This window comes from Nerophis ophidion, linkage group LG01 (genome assembly GCF_033978795.1).
Source record: "Nerophis ophidion isolate RoL-2023_Sa linkage group LG01, RoL_Noph_v1.0, whole genome shotgun sequence".
NCBI lineage: Eukaryota > Metazoa > Chordata > Actinopteri > Syngnathiformes > Syngnathidae > Nerophis > Nerophis ophidion.
In genome coordinates, this window is record NC_084611.1 from 34,995,221 (window position 1) to 35,012,967 (window position 17,747).

Genomic DNA, 17,747 nt, shown 5'->3' on the forward strand with positions numbered 1-17,747 from the left:
TTTAAAGTTCATACAGTGACAAGGCCATAACATATGCCGCAAAAAACTCACAACTTCAAACGCTAACTCACAGTTGAGAGAGAAATGTTTTGATGAGGATTAGGAAAGCGGATTAACGGAGTTGTTGTGACCGACACGTGTGGCTGAGAGCTCTCCGATGGGCAGGCTGGTACGATATCACACCACAGAAGCCGAGTCCTCTCAGTTCAGGCAATCACAGTCTGCTTGGCGAGTACGTAATGAGGACAGGCCCCATTAGGGTGACGATTACAGAGCTGGAGAGTTACTTTTGTAATTAGACACGTTTCCATTTAATCCTCGCTCTGATTTGTGATTAGGACTGGCTTCAAAGGAGAACCAGGAGATGTCATGAAAGCGATTAATCACCAAAAAAAAATTTGCATGTATCATTGTAGCTGAGATAGGCGCCAGCACCCCCCGTGACCCCAAAAAGGAATAAGCGGTAGAAAATGGATGGATGGATGTATAAACGCAGATTAAATGTTAAGGAGAAGAATGTTGTTACAATGTTGGATACTTGTGTTAAACAATACCAAATCATCATATCCTAATGTTTATGCATTTTGCCGTGATCGTAAATGCAGTTTTGGATGCCTTTGTTGGAGGGGTTTGCAATCTGGCTACATCGTGCCGTCCGAGCGAGTTGGACGTACTTATGAGACATGCAGTGACATAAATGCAGTTAAAAGCAGCTTTTTTATGCAGAGTCTAAATCAAATGGTAGGTGTGCCTAATGTTGTGACCAGATGTGTCCTGGGCATGACGTTAAAGTGCATCCGGCAGTGGAGGCTCCTCTATGGGGTCTTCGGGCACTAGGAGGTTAACCCCTTTATTACTGTTATCCCAGGTGCCCTTGGCAAAGGCCTAGTACCTGACTGCCCCCTAGCCAGGGATACGGTGAAGACCTCAACGGGGGAACAGGCGGTAGATTTAAGAACTACCACAACGGCTGCGATGGCGGGAGAAGGCTGCAGCAGAAAAGGGTCCCCAGTCGTCTTGGACTCAATGCCACTGGACCCTGACCCGATTCTGTCAAGGATCGTGTGGTGACTTTCTGTGCACCAGTCTCGCCACGTTAAACAAAGTCACGCACAGGCATCCTCCATAAAGGGATACACCCCTACCAGGAGGATGGCCATACTCCTTCGAGTGACCGCGGATGATGATGCCAGATGAATTGATCTAATGTTTATAGTTTATTTTTGACTGTGTCCGGAAAAAAAAATAGTGGTGACGACCTTAAGATATGTATTTAAACTGTGTACATTTTCAAAAGATACAATACACTTTTGGAGACGGTGGGGCATGGTTTCATTTGCAATCTGAGAACACCTACAAAATCGAACATATGCAGACAGACTCAAAAAACAGGTTAGAAAAGTGACTGTGGGGCAAACATTTACGCAAAATGTACACAAAACCATACCCGATTTGCAGTACAGGCCAAACATTTGTCAGGCCAAAGTCAATAAGGGGTTTTCTTTATTTCCATGACTATTTGTCACGTCTATGGGATCATGTTTTCTTTTGATCATGTTCGGTTTAGTTTTTTGGACACTCAGTTCCTATTCCTGCACTTCCTTGTTTTCTTTGTTACCATGCCAACTCATTAGTTTACACCTTGTCGACATGTCACGCCCCTGTCCTCATGTCTCACACCTGTTTGCACTTATCATGTCTATTATTTAAACCTGTAGTTGCCAGGTGGTCAGCCTGGCGACTTTACCTCAACTTCCCTCATGCCATCCCATGCCTGATTTCTCATTCGGTCCATGCCACGTACGTTTTTTTATGTCACAGTTATTGATTTTTGTTTTTGTTTTGTCCATAGTCATGCCATATTGCGAGTTTTTGTTTTGTAGCCAAGTTTTGTACTTCCGCCCTCGTGCGCGCCTTTTGTTTGCTTCCTTTGTTTGTAATTTGTTTGTAAAATAAATAAATATGTACCTTCATTCACGCCTTGCTCGTGCCAACTTTCCTTTGCATCGTAAAAACAAACCATCCCATCGTTGTGGTTTGTGTTGTGGTTTGTACAGCCCTTGGAGACACTAGTGATTTAGGGTTATATAAATAATCATTGATTGATTGATTGATTGATTGATTGATTGATTGATTGATTGATAGTCCAGGTCCTGACACTATTTTGTGGATTGTCACTGAAGGCATCAAAACTATGAATGAAAACATATGGACTTATGTACTTAATAAAAAAAGGTGAAATAACTGAAAACATGTTTTATATTCAAGTTTCTTAAAAATAACCACCCATTGCTCTGATTACTGCTGTGCACACTCTTGGCATTTACAGTTGGTACAAAATGCGGCTGCTAGACTTTTGACAAGAACAAGAAAGTTTGATCATATTATGCCTATACTGGCTCACCTGCACTGACTTCCTGTGCACTTAAGATGTGACTTTAAGGTTTTACTACTTACGTATAAAATACTACACGGTCTAGCTCCATCCTATCTTGCCGATTGTATTGTACCATATGTCCCGGCAAGAAATATGCGTTCAAAAAACTCTGGCTTATTAGTGATTCCTAAAGCCCAAAAAAAGTCTGCGGGCTATAGAGCGTTTTCCGTTCGGGCTCCAGTAGTCTGGAATGCCCTCCCGGTAACAGTTCGAGATGCTACCTCAGTAGAAGCATTTAAGTCTCACCTTAAAACTCATTTGTATACTCTAGCCTTTAAATAGACCTCCTTTTTAGACCAGTTGATCTGCCGCTTCTTTTCTTTTTCTCCTCTGTCCCCCCCTCCCTTGTGGAGGGGGTCCGGTCCAATGACCATGGATGAAGTACTGGCTGTCCAGAGTCGGGACCCAGGATGGACCGCTCGTCGGGACCCATGATGGACCGCTCGCCTGTGTATCGCTTGGGGACCTCTCTACGATGCTGATCCGACTCCGCTTGGGATGGTTTCCTGTGGACGGGACTCTCGCTGCTGTCTTGGATCCGCTTTGAACTGAACTCTCGCGGCTGTGTTGAAGCCACTATGGATTGAACTTTCACAGTATCATGTTAGACCCGCTCGACATCCATTACTTTCGGTCCCCTAGAGGGGGGGGTTTGCCCACATTTGAGGTCCTCTCCAAGGTTTCTCATAGTCATCATTGTCACTGGCGTCCCACTGGGTGTGAATTCTCCTTGCCCACTGGGTGTGAGTTTTCCATGCCCTTATGTGGTTTCTTCCGAGGATGTCATAGTCGTAGTGGTTTGTGCAGTCCTTTGAGACATTTGTGATTTAAGGCTCTATAAATAAACATTGATTGATTGATTGATTGATTGGCATTCTTCAGATGAGCTCCAAGAGCAAACGTGCAAATTGAACTATATATGCTAAAGCGACACGCGTGTGAACGCGTAACATCGCCCTCACCCTGCACGATGCATGCTCCCAGGTAGGCGGCTTCCACAAACGGACAAAGGAGGCGGCCGTGGTAGACGTCCCTCTTCAACTGGAGGTACAGCAGATACCTGCAGACGTGAAACAAAGTCAAAAGAAGACCATCAAATATTCACAAATATTCAATTAGGAGACATTTTCTCTCATACTTTTTCTGTATTAATTAGAGCAAGATGCAACAACAATGATGATGAAATACAGAATAATTATCCCTCAATGCATCCGATGTCCTTTTTTGAGTTCTGCAAAAAAAAAAATCCCATAAGCCCATGCACACAAGGGTATGAAAATATGTGATTAAGATCCTCATATAATTACATGTAAAGACGTAGAAAAACAGGGGAAAATGACGATGATGTGGCGTGGCATGCAAAAAGGCATCCAGTATCGCGACCTGGGGGGCATGGTAACCATAGAAACGGCTTGAGGCACATGTAATGGCATGCAGCTGACTTGTGTTACCAGAGGAAATCAGACATGATAGTATAGCGCCATAGGGGTGGCTTGTATTTGTTGCCATGATTACTGATGAGTTTGACTACAGTGTAAGAAAAAAATAATCTGTTTGTTCTCTCATTCTCTTACACATTACGTTCAATTGATAATTATGGTATAACCCAAAAGCAATAATACCTTAGCGACCATCTTTTCTTTAAGGTTAGGCTTAGTCATTTCCATTTATTTTGTGTCGCGGCCAATCAATAAACATTTTTTTTTCAATCAATCAACCAATCAATGTTTATTCATATAGCCCTAAATCACAAGTGTCTCAAAGGGCTGCACAAGCCTCAACGACATCCTTTGTTAAGAGCCCACATAAGGGCAAGGAAAAACTCACAACCCAGTGGGATGTTAATGTGAGTGGCTATGAGAAACCTTGGAAAGGACCGCAGATGTGGGTGACCCCCCCTCCCCTCTAGGGGAGACCGGATGCAATGGACGTCGAGTGGGTCTAGCGTAATATTGTGAAAGTCCAGACCATAGTGTATCTAACATAATAGTGAGAGTCTAGTCAATAGTGGGGCCAGCAGGAGAGGGGGGCAGAGTAGAAAAGAAAAGAAGCAGCAGATCAACTGGTCTAAAAAGGGGGTCTATTTAAAGGCTAGAGTATACAAATTGGTTTTAAGATGGGACTTAAATGCTTCTACTGAGGGAGCATCTCTCATTGTTACCGGGAGGGCATTCAAAAGTACTGGAGCCCGAATAGAAAACGCTCTATAGCACGCAGACTTTTTTGGGCTCTGGGAATCACTAATAAGCCGGAGTTCTTTGAACGCAGATTTCTTGCTGGGACATATGGTACAATACAATCGGCAAGATAGTATTGTGTAGTATTTTACATCTTAAAGTACATTATTTTGTGTTTAATGACTATCTTTAAACTGGAAATGGCCCAAGAAAGTGGGGAAAGTGATTTAGGGCTTTACAAATAAACTTTGATTGATTGATTGATAAAAAGTATTTTGGTTTAAACAGCATGCGGCTCTTTGGCGCCGCCCTAGTGGCTCCCTGTAGCTTTTTCAAAATGTATGAAAGTGGAAAAAGGGGAAAAACACGGTCATTGTAAATGGCATAAACAACAAACATGGTCGTTGACTCCAAGTGATGTCATGAAATGTAACCTTAGTTTGACGGTTCAAACACCTGCCGACACACGCTTTGCTGTGCGCTCCGCCGAGCGTGCCTCTGGACACGCCCACAGGCGTTCCTCTCCTGCCGCGGCCACGCCCCTGCGCAGCTGCAATCACTCTGCATTCGACACACCTGACGCTGATGAAGACTCCACTGCCTTCTTAAGCCAGAGCGTCCTGCGTTTCAGTGCCAGAACGTAGCTACTTGTAGCAAAACAGTAAGCCCTACACGTCTCTAGCTTTCTTGCCTATGTGCTGTGTTTCCCCTCCTCTGTGCTAATTGTGTCTTGTCCTGGGTCGTCATCCCGCAGCTCCTGTTTGTTCCCTGGTTTCGAGCTATGTGTCTTGTCACCCCAGATTCCCCCTAAACGTCTTGCTGCCTCCCCGGATCTCGATCTTTCGTCCGACCCTGGACTATGACGGCTCGCTCCAGCCCTTGACCTCTTGCCTGCCCATGGACCTACGAGCCTGCCTTGCCCTCTCTGGACTTCCGCATCTTTCACAACACGCACCTTCAACAACTCTCGGTAAAAACTCACCAAGTAATCGCTTCACATAGTCACACACCACGTATTTGGGTTAATTACACACGTCACTCCGGGTTGGGGAGGAGACTCCGCCCCAAGTGGAGGAGTTAAAGTACCTCTGAGTCTTGTTCACGAGTGAGGGAAGAGTGGATCGTGAGATCGACAGGCGGATCATTGCGGCATCTACAGTAATGCGAACGCTGTATTGATCCGTTGTGGTGAAGAAGGAGCTGAGCCGGAAGGCAAAGCTCTCAATTTATCAGTCGATCTATGTTCCCGTCCTCACCTATGGTCATGAGCTTTGGGTTATGACCGAAATAACAAGATCACTGGTTCAAGCGGCCGAAATGAGTTTCCTCTGTCGGGTGGCGGGTCTCTCCTTTGGAGATAGGGTGAGAAGCTCTGTAATTCGAGGGGAGCTCAAAGTAAAGCCGCTGCTCCTCCACATTGAGATGAGCCAGATGAGGTGGTTCAGGCATCTGGTAAGGATGCCACCCGAACGCCTTCCCAGGGAGGTGTTTAGGGCACGTCCCACCGGTAGGAGGCCACGGGGAAGACCCAGGACACGTTGGGAAGACTATGTCTACCGGCTGGCCTGGGAACGCCTCGGGATCCCCCGGGAAGAGCTGGACGAAGTGGCTGGTGAAAAGAAAGTCTGAGCTTCCCTGCTTAGGCTGCTGCCCCCGCAACCCAACCTCGGATAAGCGGAATAAGATGGATGGACTCTCGGGTTAATAAACACACAGCAAGCTAAACGACGACCCTGTATCACTTCCGTCTCCTTCCTCACTGTACCGTTACACTTACCCGAGCAAAAACTATGCATAATTATCCTGTAGAGTCCTGATACCAATGTCCTTAAACCAGCCACACACAAATAAGTTGTAGACCTCCATGTTATTCCAAGTTGTCATCTGTTTTGTGCTGTAAAATGACTTCCGGCGCACCAGATAGTTCAACATTTCTGGGATTGCGACCGACGTATAATACTTGCTATCACTCCACAAATCTTTTGTTGATAATCTATTGGGATAGAGTCCGTTGAATAGTTGTATTTTTTGCTCGTATTTGCTTTTTGCAGGAAGATCTAGGCTCCTTGTGCACTAGATAGTTCATGTTAGAATAAATGTTTCTAAGTTATCAAAAAAACTTTGCGTCACATTGAGTGCCCTGTGAGAAGCAAAAGCTATCTTTGAACCTACCAAGAGTTAGGCTCATAAAACTCCACTGTGTAGGGTGGAAGCAAGATGAAGTGTGTTCCTGTTTCTTTCATGTATTATACTCAAACTAAGATATTGTCTGACCCAAGGACTATAAAGGTGAAGAGGAAACAGGACCAGAATCCACTCCAGGCGACTTCCTTTTTCAACTGTTTTACGAACGTCTTTTTGAACTCGTATACGACCTTTTTCTTTTCAACCGTTCTGTTACCAAAGGCAACGCTGTTTACGACCCACTTCATTTTGAAAGCAGCTGTGGTCATGTGGTCAGAGAAAGTCAAAGGAGAAGTTGGACAATCTTTCGCCAGAGCATGCTGAGATACTAGACAAGGGTACAGTATACAGGCGACTCACCTCAATTGAGCCAAACTCAATTCTGTCTCTGTTTTATTATTTGCCTCTACAAGGGTACAGTGTACAGGCGAATCTCCTCAATTGAGCCAAATTAAATTCTGTCTCTGTTTAATTATTTGCCTCTTGTCTTGTTTAATAGATGTCATCAGTGTTTGAACCTGACATGTTATGCTTTGCTTGCTGCACAACAGCAATCTTGGCTTGGTGGTTCACCAACATTGTTTTACACTTCCGGGAAGAAGTCACGTCACGACATGCAAGCAATTATCACACGTGAAAATATCAATTATTTGGTAGAAACAAGGGCAGCATGGTGTAGCATGGGTTAGTGCATGTGCCTCACAATACGAAAATCCTGAGTAGTCCTGAGTTCAATCCCGGGCTCGGGATCTTTCTGTGTGGAGTTTGCATGTCCTCCCCGTGACTGCGTGGGTTCCCTCCGGGTACTCCAGTTTCCTCCCACCTCCAAAGACATGCACCTGGGGATAGGTTGATTGGCAACAGTAAATTGGCCCTAGTGTGTGAATGTGAGTGTGAATGTTGTCTGTCTATCTGTGTCGGCCCTGGGATGAGGTGGTGACTTGTCCAGGGTGTACCGCGCATTCCGCCCATGTGCAGTTTAGATAGGCACCAACCCCCGCGACCCCGAATGGAACAAGCGGTAGAAAATAAATGGATGGATGGTAGAAACGAATACTTTCCAATTATTATTTTAGTACCTTGTGAGCTCCTCTTTGATCTTCATCGGCTCGTGGGGATAAAACTTGACCCTGAAGCACATGGTGAAAGGTTGCAGAGCTGTTGACATAGATGAAAATGGAGCATGAAGACAAGTGAGAGTTGAAGCTGACAAAAACAAAATTGAGTTTTGGGATTCAGATAATCTTTCGAAGCAAATACTGTGTGTGCGAAGCCTTTTTATTTAGTTTAATGTAATCTAATTAGGGCTCGGCGATATACGCGATATATCGCGGGTTTGTCTCTGTGCGATATAGAAAATCAAATCAACTTTATTTATAAAGCACATTTAAAATTTACCACAGGGGTAGCCAAAGTGCTGTACAATGGGCAGGTTAAAAGATAATACGAGGACCGAGCAAACAACACAACACAAACAGAACATGATCAAATAAATAAATAAAACATAAAAACAGGTTCACAGCAGGTGTATAATGGGGCGCCATTGCAGGATGGATATCACTTAGTGTTAAAAGCCAAGGAATAAAAGTATGTTTTTAAGAGAGATTTTAAAACAGGAAGAGAGGAGACTTGTCTAACATTCAGATGTAGGTCGTTCCAGAGCTTGGGAGAAAATGACTATATCGTGATATTCGAGTATACGTTCTCACGCAGTTGATTTTAGCTGCGGGCATTACACTACAGGCTCTTCCCACTCCTTCTTGTGTCTCCTTCTCACAGACAGTAAGCGCACCTTCCTACATATGTCACATACTGTCACGTCATACGTCACATACGTATACGCCCTCGCGGAGCAGTGAGGTAGCAGCATGGATAATGTTAGCTGTGATGCTAGCGAAGCCGTGTGAGTGATAATACGAGAGAAAGATGGTGCGAATGTGGTAACACATGAAGGAAGAATTAATTCCCAAGAAACACTGCAGGGGATCCATCGTCTGGTGGTGGTTCGGCTTCAAGCGGGAATATGTCGAATAGACAACTTTAATTTGTCAAGTTTGGTGCAAAAGTGTTGCTACTAAAAGTAGCAATACTGCTAATATGTAGCATCATTCGAAAAGTCACCTGCTAGAGAATGAAGAGTGCTTACTAGATAAAACATGTTTAGGAATATGAAAGTTACAAATCCCCCCCTTAAAAAAAAAAAAAAAGTACCGTATTTTTCGGATTAGAAATCGCTCCGGAGTATAAATCGCACCTGCCGAAAATGCATGATAAAGAAGGAAAAAAACATATATACGTCGCACTAGAGTATAAGTGGCATTTTTGGGGAAAATTTATTAGATAAAATCCAACACCAAGAATAGACATTTGAAAGGCAATTTAAAATAAATAAAGAATAGTGAACAACAGGCTGAATAAGTGTACGTTACATGACGCATAAATAACCAACTGAGAAGGTGCCTGGTATGTTAACGTAACATATTATGGTAAGAGTCATTCAAATAACTATAACATATCGAACATGCTATACCTTTACCAAACAATCTGTCACTCCTAATCGATAAATCCCATGAAATCTTCCTCGATGTCGCTTCTAAACAACTCTGCCAACTCCAAAGGTATGCGCTGCTTTCTCTTGTCGTTTTCTGCTGCATATTTCACCACGTCCAGTTTGTAATCTGCAGTACATGATTTCCTTTTCGGTGCCATTTTTGTTCAGCCCTTCTCAGTTTTTATAAGTTACCGCCAACGTTGAAACGATCCATTTTAATAACTACAGCAGTAGCATATAGCATATAGCAGTTAACATCCCATGACCCACAATGCACTTCTGCCATGACCCTTCCCCGCCGAATTCTTTTCGGTTGACGTGTGTGTGACGATTGCTGACGTGTGTGACGATTGCTGACATTTTCTTCGTCTCTTCCGCGAATGAGATAAATAATATTATTTAATATTTTATGGTAATGTGTTAATAATTTCACACATAAATCGCTCCGGAGTATATGTCGGACACCTGGTCAAACTTTGAAAAAAACTGCGATTTATAATCGGAAAAATACGGTATACATATGCATATATATATATATATATATATATATATATATATATATATATATATATATATATGCATATATATATATATATATATATATATATATATATATATCTCCTGAGCAGCTTATTTGCTCAGATACAAGGGACCAAGACAGTGATGGAGCGCATGCAAATGTGACCGTAAGGCAGGCTGGCGCAAGAAGGAAATAAAAATAAACACCACTATGTCCTAATTTAGAAGTTAAGTCCGCCATGGGGAGAAGCAAGATGTCAGTACGACTTAGCTCTCTTGCCTCAGTCTCTCCTCTTCTGTTATTCTTCCAAACCATCTCTCTCTCTCTCTCTCTCTCTCTCTCTCTCTCTCTCTCTCTCTCTCTCTGTCAACACGGCTCCTCGTCTCCCCTTTCTCCATTTCCAACTTTCTTTCTTTAGCCACATTATCCGTCAGTGTCACAGACTCCTCTCACGTTTCCTGCCGCATTGATCTCAATCTCTCATTCTAGTCTTCTCTCATCGCGTCTTGCTCACCGTCTCTTGAAGATGTTCTGCAGCTAATAACCCCTTTATTCATTTATAGCGGGACAGAAAGAACAGCGTGGCCATTAAAAAGACGCCAAGACAGGATGTAAGGGGACAGACAGGAAAGAGCGTCTTTTACTCTTTTTTTTTTAACTCCACACCGCGCGGTACTTGGTACTTGGGTTTTTATCAGTAATCTGTCAAATGACAAATGGGGTAATACTGTCTATACTACTGTTGTCCCGATACCAATATTTTGGTACTGGTTGTATTTCGACACCTTTCGGTACTTTTTGATACTTTTCTAAATAAAGGGTACCACAAAAATTGCATTATTGGCTTTAATTTTAAAAAAAAAATCTTAGTGTACATTAAACATATGTCTCTTATTGCAAATTTATCCTTCAATAAAATAGTGAACATACAAAACAAGTTTTAGTAGTACGTGAGCAAACAAAAGCCCCTAATTTAGCTGCTGACGTATGCAGTAACATATTGTGTCATTTTCCATTCTATTTGTCATGATCCGTTACTCGGATCATGGCATATTCTGGTTTTGTTCTGTTTGTTATCACATTCTGTCTAGTATTTGTCTTCCTCACTTCCTGGCGGCACTTCCTGTTTTGTTTCCGTTTCCTTAGCAACGCATTTGTGTCACCTGCCTTGTTTTTCCACGCACACCTGCCTCCTGATTTCTGTTCCTATTTAAGCCTGCCTTTGTTTGTCATTCGTTCTCGCAGTGTAAACTTGCTTTCAATGCAACAGGTGACGTCGCTGTCCCGTATTGTGTTAAATACCTTTTTGTACTTGTTAGCTTCAACGCTATTCATTTGTTTATTTTCCTAGCTCACATGCTAGCGTCCTTAGTTCTTTCTAGCTCAGATGCTAGTTCTGTTGGTTTTTGTTGATAGTGCCTTTGTGCAAGTATTTTTGGTTCTTAGTCGGTTTTATAGTAAGAATAAATCTTCATTCCTACCTTCACGCTGTGTTCCATTCCGCTTGCACCAACGAGAGAACGCACCCGCACACCACGATGCCAGCCAAACGTCACAATATTATTTTGTCCAAATTATTGAGGACAAGTGGTAGAAAATTAATTATGGATCTACTTGTTAATTTACTGTTAATATCTGCTTACTTTCTCTTTGAACATGTTCTATTTTTACTTCTGTTAAAATGTACTAATCACTTATTCTTCTGTTCTTTGATACTTTACATTAGTTTTCGATGATACCACAAATTTGGGTATCAATCCGATACCAAGTCGTTACAGGATCATACATTGGTCATTATCAAAGTCTTCAAGTGTCCAGGGACCTATTTCCTGAGTTTCTAAACATAGTATACATTTTTTTTAAATAAAAAAGACTTTGTGATGCTAAAAAGTATTGACGTAATCATAGTATTATCCACTAGATACCCTCCTGTACTTGGTATCATTACAGTGGATGCTAGATGAAGATGTTTACATTGTGACGCCGGTGAGCTACGGTTTGCAGTGAAGCATGTTTAGCTATTCCTCGTCCTGCAGTGATAATAGTACATGTAAGAAACTTACTTTATTTGTCGCCACGGAGGCGAGGATTAGTGATTTAGAAGTAGCATGTCATAAAGCACCTGTTCCTGTGGGCTTTTCAGTAATATAGTTTCAGCTTTATCGTTAGTTTTTAAGCCAAAATGCGTCCGTTGTCCTTTTCTTGTCTACACACTGTCTCTGCTTGTAAGTTCTCCATGATTATGCGCTACCGAACATGCTCCTCTGCTTGTAAAAACCAACGATGGAACGACGTGACGACGACGACGGGGGACCGTGGGGTGGGGGACCGGTATATTTTGAGGCGGTATAGTACCGAATATGATTCGTTAGAATCGCGGCACTATACTAATACCGGTATACCGTACTATCCTAGTGTATACCATAGCCCTGTGGTTCTTCAACTTTTTTCCCCAGGTACAGCATAATAATGTAATGTACAGCATTGGCTGTTACAATCTGGTGTTTGTCTAGACGCCGGGATACAGAGATGGCAGACAAGTGTAGGAAGAAACCCTCTTTATTCGGGAAAACGTAGGTTTAAGGGTAACCCAGCTGAGAAATGAACAAAGAGTAAAAAGGCGTATGAAGGCCAAAGCACGCAACGCAAATGATCCAGACAGGGTTTGCATATCCTGATTGGCAACCAGGGACGGCTAAGGAGGCAACGCTTAAACCAGAGGAGTGGTTGCAAATGGAGGCAAAAAGGTAATGTAACAAAAAATAAGAGCGCTGAACAGGAACTAACATAAAATAAACCAATTGTCATGTAAGATCATGACAATTTACCTTGGAGAGTGACTGCGGTGAAGTACCCCGTCTGTCGTGTTTTTGATTATTTGTTTATTCGGTTATAAGACTGGGTGTCGATTTTGTCAAGACGTGTGGGTTTTCGCAGCTTGCTGCGGTGTTTCTTCTCCCGGGATGCAAACGGACTACTCTGGACCAGGCGTGAAGGTAGGAACTATTTTAATTAATAACTATCAAAATAGGAACAAACAAAAAGGCGCACGAGGCAAAAACACAACTTAGACAGAACTATGGACAACAAACAAAACTCAATAAACTGTGGCATGAATAAAACAAAACTTACTTGGCATGAAAAACGAGCACCATGAATTATGGCATGAACAGAGCAGGGTGAACAAATCATGGCATGAAAACTCACAATGTCGCCAGACCGACTGACTGGCAAGGGCGCTCAAAATAGTCTCAAGATTAGAGCTAGGTGAGCGTCCGAACACCAGCGGCAGGTGAAAATCGTAAGTCACCATGGCAACCAAAACAAAAAAAAAGTGCACCAAAAAACAAGAACTAATGGAGTTCAAAACAACAGAAAATAACAAAAACATAATCCAGACCACCGAACATGAAATTTTTAGACTGGGTGTTTGGAGGTGGATTTTGCAGGGTTTGTTCTGGCATTTACGGCGCCATACTAGCAGTGGGTATGCTTGTGAATCATCCTATTAGTTTTTAATGGGACTCAACATACTCAGAACTCCGATGTATGCTCACAACTTGAAGCATAACAAAATGCCGAGAGACAGCTTGTATATATCAAAATACTCGTAAGTTGAGGCATAACTACAAAACACAAAACGAGTGAAGTTGGCACGTTTTGTAAATCGTAAATAAAAACTGAATACAATGAATCCCAAAGACTTTTCAACCTATATTCAATTGAATAGACTGCAAAGACAAGATATTTAATGTTCGAACTGAGAAACTTTGTTATGTTTTGCAAATATTAGCTCATTTGGAATTTGATGCCTGCAACATGTTTAAAAAAAGCTAGTAAAAGTGGCAAAAAAGACTGAGAAAGTTGAAGAATGCTCATCAAACACTTATTTGGAACATCTCACATTTGAACAGGCTAGTTAGTAACAGGTGGGTGCCATGATTGGGTAGAAAAGCAGCTTCCATGAAATGCTCAGTCATTCACAAACAAGGACGGGGCGAGGGTCACCACTTTGTGAACAAAAACGTGAGCAAATTGTCCAACAGTTGAAGAACAACATTTCTCAACAAGCTATTGCAAGGAATTTAGGGATTTCACCATCTACGGTCTGTAATATCCTCAAAAGGTTCAGAGAATCTGGAGAAATCACTGCATATTACGGACCTTCGATCTCTCAGGCGGTACTGCAACAAAAACCGACACCGGTGTGTAAAGGATATCACCACATTGTCTCAGGAACACTTCAGAAAACCACTGTCAGTTGCTACAGTTGGTCGCTACATCTGTAAGTGCAAGTTAAAACTCTACAATGCAAAGCGAAAGCCATTTATCAACAACACCCAGAAATGCCGGCGGCTTCGCTGGGCCTGAGCTCATCTAAAATGGACTGATGCAAACTGGAAAAGTGTTTTATGGTCTGACAAGTCACCATTTCAAATTGTTTTTGGAAACAGTGGACGTCTTGTCCTCCTGAACAAAGAGGAAAAGAACCATCCGGATTGTTATAGGCGCAAAGTTCAAAAGCCAGCATCTGTGATGGTATGGGGGTGTGTTAGTGTCCAAGGCATGGGTAACTTACACATGAAGGCACCATTAATGCTGAATGGTACATACAGGTTTTGGAGCAACATATGTTGCCATCCAAGCAACGTTCTCATGGGCACTCCTGCTTATTTCAGCAAGACAATGCCAAGCCACGTGTTACAACAGCGTGGCTTCATAGTAAAAGAGTGCGGGTACTAGACTGGCCTGTGTGGTGTATTATGAAGCCTAAAAAACACACAACTGAGACCCCAGACTGTTGAACGACTTAATCTGTACATTAAGCAAGAATGGGAAAGAATTTTACATGAAAAGCTTCAAAAATGTCTCCTCAGTTCCCAAATGTTTACTGAGTGTTGTTAAAAAGAAAAGCCATGAAATACAGTGATAAAAATGCAATGTGTTGCTTCCATTAAATTCTAAATTGATTATTTGCAAAAAAAAATAAGTTTCTCAGTTTAAACATTAAATATCTTGTCTTTGCAGTCTATTCAATTGAATATACGTTGAAAAGGATTTGAAAATCATTGTATTCTGTTTTTATTTACGAATTACACTACATGCTAACTTCACTGGTTTGGGTTGTTTTTTTTGTTGGATGTTTTGGTAAAAAATCATGCTAAAATGTTCTGTATGATTTATATTTGATATCCACATGTATTGAACCTGGTAAATTACACATTCAAAAATGTATATAAATCCTATTTATATACTTACATTTCATCTGTCGGATCACAGCTTTATTTGGCTCCAGCCAGTGCTAAGGAAATGTGACAAAAGGAAAACAAGCAAGAAAAAAGTCAAATGTGTCAAGTTGACAATTATGACAATTTTTCTTTTGCTTCATATGTGGGATTAGTTACAGTATTATTTTCTTGTCAATACACTTGTAAAATAAAATAAAAAACATGTAATCTGATTTTTAGTATTAAATCAACTCTGACTCAAACTAGCTTTATTTTATTTTTTTGCTTCTGATGTGCACATGCGCATGTCCCGCATTTTTTTGAAAAGGCTCACGTTGCCTTACCCTTTGTTTTTCAGGATCCACATAGCGGATGCCAAAGTAGTCCCTCTCCAAAAGGTTGTAGTGATTGCACACATGGTCAAGCAGGAACTGGCCTTTAGTGTCTCTCTGGAAGAAAAAAATACAAAAACACCAACGCAAATGTTTAGAAAAAGCCTGAAACCGCAACTTGTTAGTTAGCGCTATACAAGTGGCCACCAAAGGGTGGTAAACAGCAAACACTCGGCGTCAGAGAAGAAGAGACTAGCTATCTTTTTTTACCCCCTGTAACTTTATGTAAAAACAACAAAATGATACAAAACAAACACTTTTATCCAGAACGGCAACAATATAAACATAACGTTGACAAACTATTATGTATTGTCTCAGAAGTTGTACATGATAAAAATATTATTTGACTTTCCAGACAATAATCCAAGATATTGAAACAAAAACTATAAAAAAACAAGAGAGGAAAAACAAATATGTGAGGGGAAACTAGACTGACCATACGTCCTCTTTTCCCCGGACATGTCCTCTTTTGCAGGGCTGTCCGGGTGGAGTTTCTTAAATGCCTCAAATGTCCGGCATTTTGAGTCTGGGTTGTGTGTATTTTCAATGCACGTCCAGGGTTAAGAAGGGGTTAAAAACAAAACAAATTGTGAAGGTGCGCAGGCAGCATCATTTGTGAGGAAGGGAGGGACAGGTCAAAGAGAGCGAGGGAGTGGATTGAATGAATGATTGATTGAAACTTTTATTAATAGATTAGTAGATCAAACTGTCATTGCTCAAAACATAATATTGAATCAAAATCATTGTTATAATTAATTATTGACCTATCCAAAATTCCGATTACGTCACATCAAATATTCCACTTTGAAAAATATTTTTGGTGGAAGAATTTGCATATGTTGTGTGTTTACCATAAAAAAAAAAAAAAATCATAGTTTTGTTTGACAAAAAAGGGCGGAAAACAAACAAACAAAAAAAAAAACATGAAAAAAACTAAAACATTTTGAAATGATGAATCGATCTGAAGTTGATGTAGACTCCAGAGATTTAAGCGTTAAATATAAAATGTATGTATGCCCTGGCACACCATTATCATCATTTCATTACCCAAGCAAAACACTTTCTACACTTTTATACTGAAATAAATACACCTACAACTTATCAAAAAAAAACATGGAAAAAAATACCATCAGCGGTAAAGTTTAGATCCATGAAGGAAAGAAGAAAGTGAATGAATGTTTATATAACTGAATACATTTACATATGCATATAAATTAATTTTCTTTTTTTATTATTTATTTTAATGAATTAAGTAATGTTTATGACAACCTTTTTCCAGAACACAATATAGAATTTGAAATATAACAGGACAATGCATACGTTTATCATCTGTTTTCAAAACGCTTACAAAAAAGTGGGTTTTCCTGTGGGACCCCATCTTTACGATTTGATAGGGTCCATGGGACCCAATTTAGAAAACTCCTAGCGCCAACACTGCTGTCAACAGAGGAGAAAAAATGCTTTATTGAAATGAATATATTATTTATAAAGCAAGTTCAAGAATCATTGGCAACTTTTCACCTAGTCCCGCATATATGTGTCCTCTTTTTGGGATTTCAGAATATGATCAGCCTAGGATATCATTTGAAAGAGAATGAAACAAAAACATAAGAATGTATCATCCCATACCTTTCTTTTAAATATGTCAAAATAAACACATATGCATGTGCAATATTCATATTTCTTTATCCAACACCCCTCCCTGTATTTTCCATCAATAACAATAATCTGGTTTATTTTGTATGTTTTTTCCATTTGGATTTAAAGAGTCTGTTGTAACAAAATTATTTCAATAGTGGTATTCATCTTTTTAGCACATGTTGACCAAAAAGTAACAATAAATCAAATGTGAATATCCCATAAACATGAAAACATTGTATTGTGCATTACTTAAATTAGCAAAACATCAGTAACAAAATTAGCACAGCATATAATAATTATATTAATACATGATTTATGACCCCAAACACACGTCAAAAGTTTACATACACTTGTAAAGAGCACAGAACTTTCCTCCAGAAAGTCTTATCTTTGTCAATGTGGTGTCAGATGAAACAAAAATTGTTTCAAAATGTTTGAAAGAGAAAGGGTGTGGCCTATAATCCCAGGAACAACATTCCTACAGTCAAGCATGGTGGTGGTAGTATTATGCCATGGGCCTGTTTTGCTTGCAATTGAACTGGTGCTTTACAGAAAGTAAATGGGACAATGAAAAAGGAGGATTACCTCCAAATTCTTCAGGACAACCTAAAATCATC

The 17,747-nt window shown here is 40.9% G+C and overlaps 1 protein-coding gene across 1 annotated transcript in view; it reads right to left on the minus strand.

Moving 5' to 3' along the window:
- Positions 1 to 17,747, minus strand: part of frmd3 (FERM domain containing 3) — a 163,537-nt gene that overhangs the window by 76,685 nt on the left and 69,105 nt on the right. Inside the window, exons 2-5 of the mRNA XM_061901376.1 lie at positions 15,442 to 15,546; positions 15,129 to 15,171; positions 7,878 to 7,956; positions 3,400 to 3,497 (exon numbers count right to left, since the gene is read on the minus strand). Coding sequence (XP_061757360.1) covers positions 3,400 to 3,497; positions 7,878 to 7,956; positions 15,129 to 15,171; positions 15,442 to 15,546 — 325 coding nt within the window. The remainder of the gene's footprint in view (positions 1 to 3,399; positions 3,498 to 7,877; positions 7,957 to 15,128; positions 15,172 to 15,441; positions 15,547 to 17,747) is intronic.